The 18,906-nt window shown below is 36.8% G+C and overlaps 1 protein-coding gene across 1 annotated transcript; it reads right to left on the bottom strand.

Annotated features, from left to right (window-relative positions):
• Positions 1–2,652: 2,652 nt before the first annotated feature.
• AKAIN1 (A-kinase anchor inhibitor 1) lies at positions 2,653–14,078 on the bottom strand. The gene is made up of 2 exons (XM_030446310.1): positions 13,976–14,078; positions 2,653–3,047 (listed from the first exon to the last, which is right to left on the bottom strand). The coding sequence occupies exons 1-2, from the start codon at positions 13,989–13,991 to the stop codon at positions 2,857–2,859; spliced, it is 207 nt and encodes a 68-aa protein (XP_030302170.1). The 5' UTR covers positions 13,992–14,078; the 3' UTR covers positions 2,653–2,856.
• Between the last annotated feature and the right edge of the window lie 4,828 nt (positions 14,079–18,906).

Below are 18,906 nucleotides of genomic sequence, written 5' to 3'. Positions count from 1 at the left end.
TACATGGAATCCTTAAGCCTCCGCAGACTTTTTTCCCACACTGTACTACTAGGAACTGAATTACTGTGCTAAACTACACATTCTGTACTACAAAGCTCGTGAGCACGTAGCTTGTTTCATTGCTTGTCTAGTGAATCTGAAAATGTCTTCCCTTCTTTTGACAAGAAAAAGCAGAGACATATATCGAGAGTTTCTTTGAGAGTTTCTTTATTGTCAATCAGACCTTTATCACATCTGTAACAATAGCTATAGGCTGTATTTTCTTCATAAAATATAAACTGTCAGTGAAGAGACCAAAAATACCCGCTTTCACCATGTAGTAAGCATACAGAAAGAGTAAACTTTACCTCAGGGTAAAGTTTTCTTCCGTGCAGTTCTCACACATGCAGTACAGATCTCAGTTAGGTATCCTGGATGTAATGGTGTGCAGAACACCCTTTGTCAATAGGAGATACTAAATTCATGCCTTATTTTAGGGATATATACTACAGGTAGGAGACATATTATTTGGCTCTCAGGGAAAACTACACTATTTAAGCAACAGTACTTGTTTTTTGTCAATAGGAGACCATAGAAAACTTCCTCTAGGCTCTGTGAGGCTTCCTACTGTTTTTATCTTTCCAAGTTATTAGACTTTTTAAAGCACTGCAAATGATGGGCCTGTTTCAATGGCTAAGCAGTAGTGTGTCTAAAACAGCTAGGACAGTAAAGGAACATTGTAGAAGAGCCCAAAGAAAGAAACAGAAGGTAGAAATCAATGGCAAAAGTCTGGATTCACTGGCTTTTGAAATTCCTTTTTTCCTAATATGATAATTTTAAAGAAATTGGACACAAAAACAAGTTTCCAAACAATACTAAGCTTATTAAAACAATTACTGGGAACTTAAAAAATAAAGACATATTGCAAATTGCTTGGAACAAAAACCATCTAAGAAAGAATAATCCCAAAGAAATAGGGGTTTTGCTCTCCTAAAGGTCCCCTTCCTACAGTATTGTAGGCGAGTCCATGGCAAAAACTGTTTTGCACCACAGAATCTCCCCACTAGTCTTGCTTTCCCTCACTCCCTAAACTTGCCTGGCCAATAACCACAAAATTGAATCTTTACTCATGATCTCTTTACCTAGGCTTTCAGAAAGCAAAGATATAAAGAGTGCTTAGAAAAGAGCTACCTCCCACACAAAGGTCAACTGATGAAAAAGCCAGTGGTAAAAACATTACTGTTATGAAAAACAAGCACATGCCTCAAGACCTGAATACTTCCACCTTTCAAATGGTTGCTTGGCTTGAAAAATTCACCCAGCATCTATAGAAGTGAACCAGCTGTGTACTTGCAATTCAAGTCAGCTTGCATTGTTATGGGATTTAGAACAACTTTAATCATGTTGAGTTCTCCTTTGCATTTAAGTGGAACAAGATTGAGCTAAACCGTTAGCTGGCATGAGTCAGAGCTGTTAAATTTAAAAAATAATAAATGGAACCAAGCAGATTTCAAAGGCTTTACATTACAGTATGTGGATATTCATGACTAAGCCTCTGGCCATAGGAAAGAATCCTGAGGTTGTTTAACACAAGCAGCAGGACACAGTAAGTAATGGCCAATTACTTAAAGCAAAAAGTCTCTTTGAGAATCATCAAACTGAGTAGAAAAGCAACTATGAATGTTTGTCTCTTTCTTTCCAGATCTTGTGCATCTGCTCCTCTATATTTCTAAGTGTATTACTACAAGAATTCAGTTGAAGCAGAGCTACAAGCCTTTTCTAAAATTAAATATACTGTTATTAATTTCAGATGTATAATAGTGCAATCATAATTACAGTAGAGAGCATAAAAGTGAAAGCTATATTTATTTAATTTGTTTTTATATATACCTCATGAATTTAGTCAGCTATACAGAGCAGTAAATGGATAAGTTCTTTATTACTGCTTAAAACAGTGCTATTTAAGGTGAATCTATGTAAAGAATATCTAAAGTCTCTTTATGCCCAGTAGGTGAGAAACTTATACCACAATAGAATTCAGACCCAGTATATTTTTTTAAGCCATTCCAGTCTTCACTTTCTGTAACGAATCCCCAGCAAAATTGTACAACTGAAGGAAAAGCTGGCAAACTCCGTATCAGCACATCAATTCCTTATCCCTCAGTATCAAAAAAACTAAAATAGTTGAGGCACAAGTGATTATTATGCAGAAGTATAGAAGTATTTCAGATAAGTAGACTAAGACTTCAGTGCTTCGTTTAAAAAAAAGACATAGATCACAGGTCTATGATCACAGTCATAAATCACAGTTACTGCAGTCTTACTGGATGGCTTTTTTTTTTCCAAGATGGAAACCAAAATCAGTTCACAGAACTTATCAAATCCACTTTATACTTCCACTTCACGTAGTACATGCTTAATCAAAGCAAAGAACAAACTCATGCTTCAAGGCAGCCTGAACACATTCTGCTACACCCAACACTCAACTACTTTTTTGAACACAGCTCCAGTGAGCCCAGTAACTCAGAGAAGAGCCCATCCAGCTGAAGTGACATAAACACTGCACGCGGAACTTACATGGAAGTGCAGTGACAACAAGCTTCTGAAAATAAGTCCATACCATAAGAAGTTGTGCTTGAAACTACTTTTATAGCTATGGTTATTGTTTCTGTTAAGAGGCACTGCAAAAACACAGTTAGTCACCTAATGCACTTAACATCTCTCAGCTGAGGACTATTGCAGCTTTACCTTATGCCTAGGTGTGATTATACTTTGGTTTGCTTTACAACAGTAACATTGCACTAGCAACACAGCTGATACTAAAGAGAAGGCTGAAAACACTGCAGACTGAAGAGCTGCTAAATCCAGTCGGCTCCTTTACTTTTTCTCATGCTTCTTGGTTAATTTTCCTCTTTCCAGCTGGAGGCTCATACCACTGTTTGTCCTCTTCTCCTTTTGCTGGCTCTCCTGGGAAACTTGCTGCACTGCTCGGAGGATGGCTGTCTGCACAATCTGCTTGCTGGCGTTCTGCAGCTTAACTTCGTCTTGCTCCGTCCCTGGCTTCTCACCTGCCAGGACCAAATGAGAAAGAAAGGGAACAAAGCATTTGGGGCTACCTGAGGGATAGAAGAAAAAAGAAATAAAGAAACAAAATGGGGAAAAAAGGGGAAAAAAAAAAGGAGGAAATAAAACCCCACAAAGCGCTTGGGAACAGTTTATTACACAGGAAATCTGCTAAGGCAGAAGATGGTGAAATAAGGTGGAGAGAGCCTCTGGTTGCCCAGTTCTATAGATATGAAAGAAAGGGGAGGCTTTGAGTCATATAACTCAGTTACCCAGTTCCCAGCCTAAGGGATTGACTGATGCTTAGTCTATGTCAAAGAAATGACCCATAACCACTTTTTGAAAGGATTTTAAAAATATATTAATTTCTGCCATGTTCATATCATACATGTTGTGGCTATAGGTAAAATACAAATATAAAAGTGAGTAATTTTTAATTTTTTTTTAGCTTTTTAAAATAAAAAAACAACTGTGCTGCTGTGTTGAGATGATAAAGTTTGTCTACAATTAAGGGGTTAAGCCCATGGAAACATAGAAACGTGTTATAAGCTGGAAAAGCTTACTGAATGGAATCAGTTAATTGTTCGCAGATTCAACTTCCCTGATTCAGTTTGTTCCACTCCTCAGCACTTGAAACAGTGTTTTTGGATGAAATCCAGTGTTCCTTGACAGTAGAGTACAGATACTCTGCAGATACTCTGTTACCCAATACAAAGTCACTTTGCATTACACCATGAATTAGTCTTGCTGGGCTGAAAAAGATCAGTCACCTCAGCTGATATTTAGAAGATAATATAATAACAAAAGCATGGATAAACATGAAAATTAAAACATAAATAAAAATTAGTATGTTGAGTATGAGATTTTATGAAATATAAAAAAATTGGCAACCCCTAAAGATATAAAAACCCCGTGATTTTTTTATTATACATACACTGTCATTAACCATGTTGCTGTTGAAAATCCATCCATTTTCTTTGATTAGGAGTGCTTCAGTATTTATTTGGTTCTAGCTACTTTGTCTACAAAATCTAAGCTTTAAATATTTTTACATTAGGAAGGTGATCCATAGCAAAAACAAGCTGAAGAACAGAGAGGTTTTCCAGTGAAATTTTGCCAGAGTTTTCCAGTTGTTTATAACGGAGCAAAGCCACTCAGAGATAAGTGAGACCAAATTACCTCTGCCCAGCTCTAAGTCATTACGTGATTCTTTTATTTGCTGGGGAAACAAACAAAGCACAGAGATCTCAGAATTTCTGGACTACTTCTGCCCTGCCCTTGATGTCTTACGTATGCACAGAAAGGAAAAGAAAAAAAAAAAAAAAAAAAAAAATCTCAAACTATTAACAATTTTACCTCTGTGTAGCACAGGGTGATAGTAACCCAGGTAACAACAGCTAATTGGCTGTTGGCCTTGGATGATGGGGTCAATGAGTTCACTGGCAGCTTATGCTGACCATTTAAATTAGAAAGCAACAGCTAAAATAACAGCCTGCAGATCATTATGTGTCAGAGCTGAACTGATAGCCAGGATCCAGACACATGAAGCAGTCAGACATGAACATCTAGTTCCCTTAGTTTTGTGGTGTCCATCTGGACATGATTCTGGCTCGAGGTGACCCTGCTTGGGCAGAAGTTGGACAAGATGAACTCCAGAGATCCCTTTCAACTTCAAGCATTCTTGTGATTCTAGCTGGTGAGGCTGTCTTAAACCCCAACTTTTCCACTTCTTGAAGGAGTAAATAGCAGTTACAGAAGAGTTTCCCCAGTACATCCTTTCAGTTATGGATTTCAGGGTAAGCACTTCGCAGAAAGCTGTTTTCTGAGAAGCTCATTTCTTTACTGAGATACTGAACCTACTCTGGACAAGAAGCAAGGGATTGACAAAAGAAAGGAGAGATGACTTACACAAGGACCACAAAGGGGTTGAGCTGGAACAAATCTATCAAACTGCTCCACCTCACTGAATACAGACTGCTAAGGACATAAACAAATGCAGACATTTGAGTGTCTATAGAATTAATCAAGCATTTTAAGAACTGCATATTTTCAGTAAGGTAAACCAGAGATATCACTCCTGTTGTCTAAGCATTTGGTATTCAGCCAATCAAAATAAGAGTTACTAGTGTGATAAGAAATAATTAATTTCTATCTTATCTTTGATTTTTTTTTCAATACTTAAAGAATAGCTAGTTTAATCAAATTCCATGATAAAAGATGGCCTGAAGCATTTGCTCAGAAAAACTTGCAGGTCTGCAGGAACAACATTCTGCCTATTAATTATCCTTTGTCTAATGGCTACTTCTTTTCCTTCTGGTGTCAGAATATTTTTTCTACTTATTCTGTATTTAAATGCTTACATGACTTATAGAGGAACTCAGCACCCTAATTCTGTAAGGTTAAAAATCCAGGTTATGTGATATTTAGTACTAAAATGCAAGGTACTATTTTATCATCAAAGCAAGATAATGTCCCTTCAGCATGTTTTGATCACCTCATCTTTCACTTGGAAGGTTTTATGCCAAATAACATAGCAGATCAAAAGTAATTTGCAAATTCCAGCCTGGTTCAGCAATCCAAAAATATAATTTGAGAGATTCACGAACCTCTAAGTCTTGGATTGACTTCAGAAATCAGTCACGTATTCCACTTTCAACTAAAAGTAGTGTCATATATCATTACCTCTAAATTCCTTTGACTCACTTGAAGATGTTCTCCATGAAGGAGAAAGCATCAACAGTTTGGAAAAAGAATAAAATCATCTGAAGTAGATTCCAACTATTCATTTGAATTATTAGAACTAATATTAGTTTAAGTCCAAGGACATTTTGTGTGCAAGATCTTACGTTCTCTGTGATGTTTCTGAATTATGGAACATATCTATTAAAGTATATATAGAAAATGCTATAGAGACAGACTAAAAAAACAAAACTGACCCTTTCTCATTTATACACTTCACTTCGTTCAAAACTTCCTGATTCGTTTCCTGTCTAGCCTACAATCAAAGCTATCTCTTGCATTTTCTGTTTATATCCCATGTCTTTTCCCCTTCAGATTGCTACAGAAGTTAAATTTAATATGCCTTACCACCACTCCTGCTAATAGCCTTACTTACAAGTAAGCAAGGTTGCAATGATGAGACTTAGCTCCCATGCATCCATACTGGACTTTGTGCCTATATTTATAAGAAGAAAAGTTCCAGAATATGATTTAAATTGTGTTTGTAACCTGTAGATCTATCAAAAAATTGAAGAACTTTGCAAGTTTGTAACAACGTAATGTACATGTATATGTTGTAGCAATTAACAGCAAGTGTATTTGCACCAATATTTCTGTTCTACTACAGGAAATGGAGTTCAGTTCTTCAACCTCTCATTGGCATTAAACAGTGACATATCTCTGCAGCTTTCTGCCCACAGCCTGGAAGTTCCAGGCAACTATTTTTTAACTTGTGGATTGACAGGGTTAGGGTTAGGGTTGTGGATTTAACTTTTAACTTGTGGATTGAAACAGTTAAAAAGTTTCCTTCTTTGATTTTCTTTTTAGGCTGATGCTAGGATTTAAAATATGCACAGCATCCATTATCAGGAAATGTTGATGAATCATGTTAATTACATCCAGAATGAATGAACACGGCAGCCAGCCAGGGCTGAAGGCTTTCCAACACATGTGTACAAGCCCAACTTTATTCATGAGTGTCACTAAGCTATTTAGAGGATTAGAGAACAGCTTTGTCTCAGTGTCAGTAATGATGCCAGTTCAGAGACCTCATGAAAAGGTCCTAGAATGAAGCTGTAAATTTAATCTTTAAAAATTAAATAACAAATGTATTCTTAAATGTATTCATTCTTCCCAGTTCTGTTTCACATGCTCTAAAATGAAGCCTTGTGAAGTCCTAGGCTGTCAATTCTTAGTTGCCCTGATTCCTGGAGGAAGAAGGGAAGACACCACAGAAATCAGTATCAGAAATGCTGAAAGTATTTCTATGCAGGATCATTGTGTTTTTCCAGTTCTCTGATCTCTGGTGTATAGGGGACTTTAACACTCACTTCTATTAGAAAAGCTAAGGCTCGGTTCAGTTACATTTTTTGCCCTAACCTCACTGCTGTAACCTGTCAAAAGCCAGCAAAAGAGTGAAAATAGCCTGCTAGATTTGTGTTTTGATTTACACTAAATTGTTCAGAGTCTAATTTCAGAAATTGTCTAGTTAAACCTCAGCTGAGACAGTCCTTCCTTATTAAGAAAAAAATTAAAAAAAACCCCACCCCTCAAATTTTCACATGCAGAAAACAGTACAGAAAAACTTTCCTGCTTATTTTAATATGAAGCAACAAAGCCTGAAAGCTTCACATAAGGCTATTAGTAACTGAGGCTGTTTTATATATACATGTATGTGTGCTTGTATATATATATACACACACACACACAAAATCACAAGAAAAAGTGAAAGATATGAATTAAAAGGACACCTTGAAGAAGTGAAAAACATAGGCATAGTCGTGACAGAACCCTGTTTGCAACAGGATGTCAAGACATGCCCTTTTGGAGCTAATTCTCTTAACTTGCCACCAATATATTTTCCATTCTATTAAAAAAAAACTACTCCAAGAATAAATGCAATGTCAACCTTCTAGTATTTAACAGAAGTAGTAATGGATATGCACCCCTGACAAATAGTGAGTGGTGATCAAAGTAAGAAAATAGTGCCATTATGTCAAATATGCACACTACAAGGTGAAGCAAATGCAAGTAATCCACAGGAGATTATATTTGCTCTACTGTTAGAGAAATACCTGATTAGAATATGGTGTGATTTACCCCTTCAGGCAGAAAATTTCAGATTTTCTTGAAGAAGGAAGACAGCATCTTCTAACATGACTACAGGCGCTTGTCATTTGCAGGGTCAGATGATGGCAGCACAGAGCTCACCTGCCTTCATTTTCCTACCGAGGCATTCTAAAGAAACTTGAAGCATTTTAAGGCTGTTGAGGTCAGTTTTCATTTCTGCTAACATCAGTGAAGATTCTGCTCCAGTTGCAATCCCTTAAAGAACGATAAATCTTGTTCTGTAGGAGCTTAAAACTATTAGTGAAAGAACACACTACAAATGGCTAACCACTACTCTGAAAATTTCAGAAACCTTATAAAGAAATCTTTAATACATTGCTTGCAAAAAATTTTTTGCTCAAATTATTGCTTGTTAACCTAATACAGTGAACTGTGTCCTTACTAAAGTCCTTAATAGACAAGATTGAAGGCAGAGGAATAAATCTGCCTTTCACTGTATTTTACAGTTAGTGCATCTAACTTCCATTTTCAGGATAAAGCTTACAAGTCTGGAATCATATTATTTATGTCTACAACAAGTACAACAAAGTGATTTATCTAGAAGAATAACAATTTGTAGGGAAAAACTTTAGAGGTCAGTGTAATCCACTCCTGTGCATTCACCATTTGACGTTCTTGCTCAGTACATGGAACCCATACACAGGGTCAGTGAGGATATTAATAATGGCTGTATGATTTATTACTACCATCCCCTAACTATGAACAACTTCTTTAATTTAGGCCACTATGAAGACAGGATTTTATTCACTGTTAAACTGGGTAGGATTCAGCCCAGTGAAAAGCAAGTGAAAGGTGCCAGCCTCATTTTTTTAAGCCTTCAGTTTTTTTAAAAGTAATTTTAAAAAGCAAATTCTATGCCAGTTTTTAACACTATATTGATTCATACTTTAAAGAAATACTACACGTAGGACTCTTAGCTGTTTTTTAAGCTTGCTAATTTCATCACATTTCTTAATACCTATTAAGAAAGTTTTCCTTTCACCTCACTAATGAGATCTGCTAGTGGAGTTTCACAGCAGGGGAACCAGCGTGTCACTGGGGAGAGGTCAGCACATGAAACAATTTTTCCTAAGGAAAAAAAAAAAAAAGACACTTTTTCTTATATGATTTCTTTCTACCAAGTAGCAAACACTTTGAAGCATCATTGGGAGCTTTTAGAGGCAAATACACTCCATCAGACACCTTTGAGAGGGCAACTGTCCTGAATACTCATACTAGCCTTAACAAACCCTGGACAGGAAAATCATTCTATCAGACTGCATGAAGTCTGCAAAATAGTCTTGCCTGGAACCTCCAAATTATGTCCATGACACGGTCTTTGCCAGCACTATGGTCATAAGAAAGAATTCTACATGTATATACTACTCCATCTTGTACTGGGGGGGGAGGGGAGGGTGGTACAGCAGAACTTATGGTATTAGCAGAATATAGCACAGCAATCAACAGGTACAAGGCCTGTGCCCTGCCTTACTACAACTGTTCTCATGAGTGAGAGACACTTCCTATCTGAGAGTGTTAGAGTATTACACTCAGCACAAACACTGGAGATATCCCACAACAGATTATCTTTAGAAATGTGAAGTTATTGGCAGCAATTTTTTTTCATTCATTAACAGGTTTCTCCATAATGTCTAATGATCTGTGCGTTACACGCAGTCTTCTCTACAACTCCATAGCTGAAAAAAAAAAGAAAAAAGAAAAGGGCTACTAAGAAATTTCATGTCTTCACATCCCACAGCATAACGGGTTTGTTGCTTTCCCAGCTTTTCCACTAGAGAAGATCAGGACTATTCAGACAAGTAAGCACATCTGTTTCAGTGTGCAGCTGCTATGTCTTCAATTGCAGTTTAATGAGATCCCTAAAATGTTTGGTACAGGATGTGCTTCTGATCTTCAGTGTCATTATGCAAGTCTGCTATGCTGCTCCTAGCTTAAAAATGTTAAGAACAGCTGTGCTGATAAAAAAACTAGTTGATAAGCTATTGGTGGTGTTATTGTAAGAAAAAGGTGCTGAGCACTGAATATTCTGACTTCCCTAATGCCTATCTTTAAACTTTGTGCTCCCACATCTTTCTTTTTTTTCCTTTTTTTTTTTTTTACATAAAAATATTGATAAAAATGAGTTCTATTTCTTCCCTCCTTCTTTTGGGATTGCAGGGTCATAGTAAAGACTGTGTGGTCCTAGTTATCACGAAAATGTCAAGTAAGAAGGAATTCTTCAAATTACACTGAAAAATACCAAGGTAAAACTGAAAGATTAAATCATACTATTCGAAGTAGATACAAGCTTAAAGGATGGTAGTGTTCAGACACTGAAACAAGCTGCCAGTGTAAATCTTGCAGTCTTTCTTGATGCACTCGAATGAAAACTGACTCCTTTCTAAAATATATTACTTCACTAAAAATACAAATTCTTGTACATACAAATACAGCTCTGTACCATACCAGCTGGGTGAAAATGTGATATCCTGCAATGATGAGACTGTAATTTGGCAATTTTTTAGTCTTATGTTATAGTGTAAAATTCTCAAAATATACGAAAACAACTGAAATTATAATCTAGTAAGAGTCAATTAGTAACCCATTATGTAGCTTAAATACCCTTAGCAGGTTTCTAACTTTATTCCCAAGGCAGTTTTAAAAATGCAGGACATCTTTTGCTACACTGTACATACACAAAAAGGCAAATGTCTAAAACATAAGTGTTTGAGTGTCTCACATACCACATAACATCAGAAAAAAAAAATCCTTGGAGCATGAAAACCAGCTTTGTATCTCACTTGTTCTTTCAAATCACAAGTAAACAATATTATTTTAAGTTTTATTTTACCTTTCAACTTGGAAAAGTTTTAGGGCTAAAAATAAACATGAAATATGCCTACAGTCATTGTTGGGAAAGGTAACTGAAAGCAATTTGCAAAGAGGTAGTATGACATTGATTACTAACATTTAAAATTATTGTGAAAACTTATGGGTGCCTTTAAAATGAAAATAAGATTACTATTGATCAGAAAGACTGATATTGGAAGTGATAGCTCCTCTATAAATGAATGATGTGGTAACAGAAGAAAGTTTGATGTATTCTGCAGTTTTTGCTGATGTTTTAGAACAAACAAATGTTTTAATAACTTCATTCCTTAAGGGGAGAGATATTTAATCTGCAGAATTATATATAGGTATTGATCTTCTATAAGCTAATTTTGGAGTGATTTTTATTATTTTTTTTTTTTATATCTGGAATCCACTATATTCTGAAATTCCCTAAGAAAATCTGCCAATTAAAAAAATGATGATTTCTCTGTTTTTTTATCCTAATCCAAAACTTAAAAAAAACTTCAATGCTTCTCTTCTGCATTCCCATGAATCCTTACATCTGATCAGATGATCCTTACATCTGATCCTTACATCAATCAGTAACACTTTCTTTTTGCCTACTTGTCAGGCTGCCTAAAGAAGTGCAGTTCAGAAAAAGTTAAAGTAAACTTCGCAATGTGTACTTTGTCCGCATATCCATTCCATGGATCATCCCCTATTGTAAGGGTAGCACGTCATGTGGGAATTCCCCAAGTAAAAGAAACTCCCAGACATCTCAGAGTTCACATTGCGTTTCCTATACACAAAGTCATCATCAGTCAACCAGCACAACAAAGTGCTTCCTTTGTTAGATTGAACCAAGGAAGGAAAAATGTATTTTTTTTCTCAGTTCCTTTTTCTGAAACACTCAAAGTTAATTATAACTGGATATGAAGAAAGATCACATGAATAGTTTTATTTTCATACCTGTAATACAAACTTACTCTCTTGAATGAACAAAGAAGTCCAAATTTGAGCAGAAAATACTGACCTTTTGGTAACAATTTTGACCTATCTAGCACAGTAATATCTAGGCTTTTAATAACCTGGTTTGTTTGTTTGTTTGTCTTAGGGAGATGGTGTGGTGGTGTTTGGTTTGTGGGTCTTTTTTTGGTGGGAGGTGGTGGGATTTTTTACAAAGCAGCTGATTGTAAGATTCGGGGGAAAAAGCCAAAGATAAATTTTAAAAAAAGTACTTAATTCAGTCAACAGTCAGTTTGTTTCACCTTTTAGAAAGTATATTTAAACTTGGTTTCTTCTACTTAACAGTTTATAATGACAGCATGTTTATTCAGTGCTCTGCAGTAATCTATCCACTACCATAAGGAAGAAAGAATTCATATGCAAAATCTTATCTTTGTCTTCAAGCAAACGAGTTCTATTATTTTTTTCTGAGAGTTTCCTTCAGATTGTTGCTATTTTCTTTTTTCCACCCCTCTCCTAGAGAGACTTTTCTCATTCTGAGCCTAACCATTTAAAGTTAGACAATCTTTTTTCTTCCCTTGCTCCCTACCCAAATAAATGAAACTGAAAATGAGGTCATTCATCACAGTGAGATAAAATCAGAAAGTTCATTCAGCAAATGAAACTATTTCTTAGTAAACATATAGAATTCCTATGCTATCTAGTCTTAAGCACAATGAAGATTCTAAAGATGTACAAAATCCTGATTTTTATTTTATTTTTAATATCTGGAGAAAAGATAATGCCAGGGCAAGGCTGATTTGCAATGATGAGATAAAAAATGCAATCTACTCAGACTTGCTCTGTCCAAATACAAGAGATTGGCAAGCCCCTCTAATTGCTTTATCATATCTTCTACAAATTCCTACTTAGTCACCTTGTGTGTATTGTGACAACATTCACAAGGAAGCCATAAGAGTTTCTTTGTGTAAAGGCAAAATGAAGAAGAATTGTACAAGAGATTTTTTTAATTACTTTTTATGGATTAGAGTTGTGAAAAGAACAATTAATCTAGTTATTAATGAGATCTGGGGTTTGTTCACTGTCATTCTTTGAATAAAAACCCCATCTTTTTGTTATTTCAGAGGTAATCTCTTCATGCACTATTCCAGTCCCATGATGCACTTCCAAATTACAGTTCATAGCAGCAGACTGTCAGATAAAAGGAGTTCAGAAGAGAGCCACTAATTCCAAAGGGTGTACTACAAAAATCAATGGCTAGTTCTATTCAGATAAATAACTTGGTCTCACTTTCAGAACTATCTGTACAGGATATTATCAAATTAGACAACAACTGGGCAGTTAAAGAGACATCTGATTGTTGAAAAAGGGTATTATTAATTGAATTTAATTTTGTTATATTAGTGAAGTCAGCTCCAAGATATTTTTATAATGAAGGTATAAAACATTTGGATTCTTATGTCTTCACAGCCTAGATATTGAATTTCCAAGGGAGACAAAACTCCTGCTAGCTTTACGAAGCATAGACAGCAATAGTTACTCAAACTGCAGCCTTTTACTTTACCGTTTCTCTTGGCCCATTATTTTAATGACAATTATGCAACTTAAAAGAAGTTAATTGTAAGTCATTCCACCACAGAAAACATTATGCATGACCTACATTCATATCCCAGAGCTACTGGGCCTCTTATCCCTTTTTGCACAGCAAATGGACTATTTCCAAGCAGGATGTACCAAGTCCAATGCAGACACACTGTAGCTTCCCTTCTTCTGTGGTGTAGCATATAGACACAACACAGCAGATTCTGCACCCTTGTAGAGAGAGGTGTCATATTAGTCATGAGCTTAAGTCTTCAATTCTGTTGCAGTAAAATTGTCCTGAACAAACTTTCTGTTCTCTATCTTTTAAATACTTGGGGTGGGAAGTGGAGGAGGAATTGGAATTTGTAAAATATCTTCAGAGACTGTCTTATTAGCAGCTGTCAGCCAGGGTACTGAGGAGGACTCACTCTCCACACAGTGCAAGACTACATCCCCCTTCTTTACCTTTTTGAGCAGTGAGACAAGCACGGTCCCTTTCACTTGTATAAGAGGCTTCCATCCCCGATGAAAACAGCGATGACCCTCAGAACCTCCACAGCTGAGCACACCCTAAGCCAAGCTACTTTGAAAACCGCCCCTCTTCGCTTGGTGGCACTTCGCGTTGAGCCACTACCCCCTCCCCCGCGGCCCCTGGAGTAGCTCTCGGCACGGTCGAGGCCTTCCCGCTGGGCTGCCCCGGATGGGAAGGGGAAGCGGCTGTCCTTACCTGGAGCGAACACCATGCTGCCGCCCGGGAGCGGCGCGGCTCAGCTCCCCGGACAGCTCCCGGCGCCGCGGGGCTCAGCACCTCGGACAGCGCCCGGCGCCGCGGGGCTCAGCAGCACCTCGGACAGCGCCCGGTGCCGCTCGGCAGCGGAGGCTGCTGCGGGCCGCGGTCCCTCCCTCCACACTGCGGAGGGGCGGGGAGGGGGCCGGGGTGCAGCGCGGCCCCGCGCATCCACCGCTCGCACACGGACACGGAACCGGACCCGGACACACACGCTCTCAGGGATTCATCACTGCCACACCTCGTCGCCCTGCAGCGGCAGCAGGGGGAAGGGCACAGGCGTGAAAGGTAATAGCGATCTGCCCTGCAAGGCGCCTTGCTAATTGCTCCCAATTACCCCTCGGCAGCAGCCCCGCTGCCTGACATTTCGGGGTCCGCTGCTTTCACCACACGCTAACAGCACGGCTAATAGGCTCCGGCGACACTGAACTTTGTCACAGTATTTACTTTTCAAAGAAAGGTTCAAATGCTGAGGAATTTATACTCTGATTTACCAGGCCTGTTAACCCAGCTCCACTGGACAGAAGCACTTTGATCAAGAGGAAACGAATGTTTCAGGATATAAAAGATGACGTCAGGGCCAAAAGGTAAATAAATTAGTGACTAAGTAATAAAATAAAGGAGGGTTATCGCAGAGAGAAGAAAAACCTTGGAAAGTTCCACCAGCTTTTATATTTCAACATTTCATTTGCTTTTATTTCCAAAACCTATGCTCAGAGCTCCTGAAGGGCTCTGAACTTCTACACTAGAAGTGAGAAGCACACCAGTCATAATTAGCACAGTGTAATAATAATTTTTTTTTTTTTTTTACTTAATTTCTCTGTGCAAACTGGCTCCCGCAAGAGGCATTTTGGAAAATATTGATTAACCAGTGCAAATTAGAGAAAGTAGATTGGAAAGGAAAATCAGCATTAACATTTCCTTGTAATTTTTGTAACATGAAATATATTTTCTATCACATGTTCAGAAGCAACGGATGTTCCTACAAACTTACTTCATTCTTCTCATAGCCTTTTATACATGCTGAATTGTCCAACTAAATCTGGAATACATGAAGTCTCCAAGTAAGGCCTTGTTCTTAACGTATGGATACAGAAAAGCACTGCTTAAAAATTCTACCTTTGTACTTGAGTAAGAACTCAAGAATGGCATCACCATCAAAGTCACACTAATCTGTGTGGTGGTGGTAGGGGGGTGTTGGGTTTTTTATTGTATTTTTTGCTTGGTTGGTTCCACTAATACAATTTAGATAAATTATCCTTGGGAATACCTTCCAGATTCATCATCAAATACCATTTCTACTATCTGATTTCTGGATATTCCTTTTATCACAAGGTCTTCCCCTTAGCAATTTTAGTTCTTTATTGCCATACATTTGTCTCCTGTCTTATATTTCAGAGATTCAATTTAACTTCTTTTAGATGGCATCTGAATTAAATAACCTAAACATTATACCTCTGCTCAGAAATGGTGTTCCCTCTAAGAATGTTACTTCAAACATTTTCAGTCTCTCCTCTTTTTTTGATTTCCCATTTATTGTCATTCTCATCCACCTTATGTCTGAAAACTGATATCTATGAATTCAATTAGAATAATTTCCAGTACAGGCATCCCACATAAAATACAAAACAGATCACAGTCAGCAATATTCAGAATTCTTAAGAGATAGATCAAGGGTAGCCTATGATCTTTATAAAATCAGGATATGACAGATATTTTGGAAAGACTTCAGGAAAACTTGCACTGGTATTTTTTATTATGCACGTGTTATGTGCCCCTTACCCTTGACTGTTATGTTTGTGAAAAGAAAAACTAACAAGTTAATACACTTTTCCTAAAACAAAACAAAACAAAACAAAAAAACAACTAACCCAACTATGAGATATATTTCTATTACATACATTCTCAAAAGAAATTAGATATAATTCTGCAAGAGCTGGTTTCAAAATGGTGGAGCAGCTTGGTAGAAGATTTTCAAAACAGTAAATATGATTCAGTGATTTGAAGGTCTGTAAGTAACCTGTAAAATTCTATGTGGATGTCTTCAATTGGTAACTGAACTGACAGTTCATTTTCATTTTGATGAAAGAATAAAAGTCATTACTATAACTTTCTACACACATCTTTCTATAACAGCTGTCTGCATCTAATGTTACCCAAAACAGGCATACCTTATTATTTTACAGCCTTCAAATTTCTTGCTCAAATTAAAAACTACCAGCACAATTAATGTTTTCTGGCAGAGGAAAAAAATGTTATCAAAAAGCACCTTGGGATTCTTTTTTCATTTAATTGATTCTTTTAATTTCAGATTTGGTCTCAAGTTTAAATAAACAAAAATCTGAAATAATTGCAACAAGACAGAATTCTGTAGTGAATTGCCACCTCAAAAGATGTGCAGTTAATTGAGTCTAAGAACTACAGTGCACTTATAATTATTTTCATTCCATTTCATATCAGCAGAGAAAAACATCAGCTATGCCCAGTTATGTAAGAAAAAAACCCTTGAGAAAGTAGCACATTAGAAAAAATGAGGATATATTATTAAAGTGCAACACATGGCCTTGTTCATTATAAATGTACCATCAACGTGTATGAAGTAGAAAATATGAAAGCACTTATAAGAATATCTGTATAGCTTTTTATCAGTAGTCCTGCCTTGTGTATCATCTAAGTTCTTACCATCTGAGTGAGGAATTACTATTTTCTTTATAAGCTCAGGAGACTGAAGTTCTTGACTACATATCTTTAGAGATTTTTTGAAGAAACCTTGACTTACTTAGAGGGTACTTTGTTAAGAACTTTAACATTTTTAGCAGTTACCTTTAATATTTTTAGACAGTTAGAAAAATCAAGTTGACTGATGTCACTTTAAATCATCCATTGCAATTTGTAATTCTGTGGGTTTACATCTGAAATAAACCCTTTGCTCTAATGGATTCAGAACCTTAGCAAACATGTTTTAAGGAAGAACACATTTTTACCTGAAGGTGTTCAATGTTTCAGTGTTTTGTTTACAAGAATGCAGAGATAACATTTTACATGTTTTACTCAGGCATCTGAGTGTTTCTGGAAGAATCATTTGGCAGTAATCACCTAAATATAAGTGAACAACTACAGTAAAGTAATATAAAGAGAGATCATGAGGAAGTTTTCATTACGTCTCTATCAAATGCTTATTTTGTATTTTATAAAAAGGTTTCTCCCCAGCTTTGAGAAAATAAACTATCTCTGAGCAATTTTTTAATTTCTTCACACGTGTCAACATTAATGATCAAAACTAGCTACATGAGAGGGAAGATTAATATCTTCCTTCTGATTGAACTATTTGATGTCTTTTGCTGCACTGGGTACTGTCATAATGGTCTTCAAAAAGCAATTACAGCCACTGACTACCCTATGGTTAAGCTTAACAATAAAAATCTTTCTTAGCCAAGAAGCAACACATTACATCTGAAACTGCAAGGAAATTGTTTAGAGAAAATAACTGTAACTGAGTGTCACAAAGAGATATGTAAAATCATTTAGATGAAGTGTCAAATGGTCATTTGCATAGCACGGATATCCAGTTTCCTAGACTTAGGCTTGAACAACTAATGCCTTTGTGATTAATATACCTCTAAAAGACAGGTGTAGGGAATAAACACAGAAAGGAAAAAACAAAAATCCAAACTGGTAGAAGTACCATTCTCCTGAAAAAGGAATTAAATGTAAAGCCAGTTACCTTTTCAGGAGTATTCCAGAAGAACAGCAATGCACAGGACTTCAGCATCCAAAAACATGAGACCTCGAAAGCCTTCAGGAAGAATATGCAATGTTTGAAGAGACCAGAAAAAGTGAATACAATTAAATTAAAGACAAGTGTGGCCATTAGAGTTTCAATACTTCAGTCTATTAATTTTTCTTAATTAAGCTGAAAAACTGCATAGTAATCCAAGGCTAAGATTTACAAACATGAATAAATATTAGATAGAGTCTCAGAGAAACAGCTGTGTGGTTGGGCTTTTTTTTGTTTGTTTCTTAAATATCACAAAGATGAGTCCACCTCAGAACTTCTCACAGCATGTAAAGCCCTACTTCCATATAGGGAACTTCTCTTGCTGATTACATCACCACCCTCACAATATCTAAATGCCTTGCACCTGTTAATAATTACCTTCCAACGGTCCTATAAAAAGTAAATCAGTATCTCCCATCAGTAAAGATGGGAGTCAAAATTACAGATAAGCTTAACCCAAAGCAAATGCCAATCTGTAAGAAACAAAGAGCTAGATAAATTTAGGTCTAAATACAAGACCGAATGATTCACCTTAAGCATTCTTACATATACAACTGTGTAAAAATCAGTGGAGACAACAGAGCTGCAGCTCCCACCTGGCACACTTCTACAGACCACCAGTCCCTCTGCTTAGACAGATGAATGAGTCACAGCTCAGAATTCAGAACTTATAGATAATGCAGGAATTCTTTTATACAGCAAGGGATTCAGTGCAATGACTGTATCTAGCAGAGACACTGTGAAACATCAGAAGAGACTTGAAAGGACCTCATATACAACACCTGACTGATGATATGGACAAGGCTATACCACTCTGCACCAAAACCCCAAAAACCCATAGGCTAGGTTGTCAGTCTGCCCCAAGTAAAATTCTGATCTTCAAACCTTTTCTGTTCTACCAGCACAATAACACATCTGATAGACTTAAATTTAATAGTCTTTTTTTTCCACAGAAAGTGTTTTAAGACCCTGATCATACCACACTATTGGTGTGTGTACCTTGACACAAGTCATTTGACACAAGTACCTTTGACACGTCATAAAATTAGGCATGTGCTCAAGTCTTCAAAGAACTAAAAAAACAAGTATAGAA

This window comes from Calypte anna, chromosome 2, assembly GCF_003957555.1.
Source record: "Calypte anna isolate BGI_N300 chromosome 2, bCalAnn1_v1.p, whole genome shotgun sequence".
NCBI lineage: Eukaryota > Metazoa > Chordata > Aves > Apodiformes > Trochilidae > Calypte > Calypte anna.
Note: the sequence above shows the minus strand (reverse complement) of the source record. Positions and strands in the feature narration are given on the sequence as shown.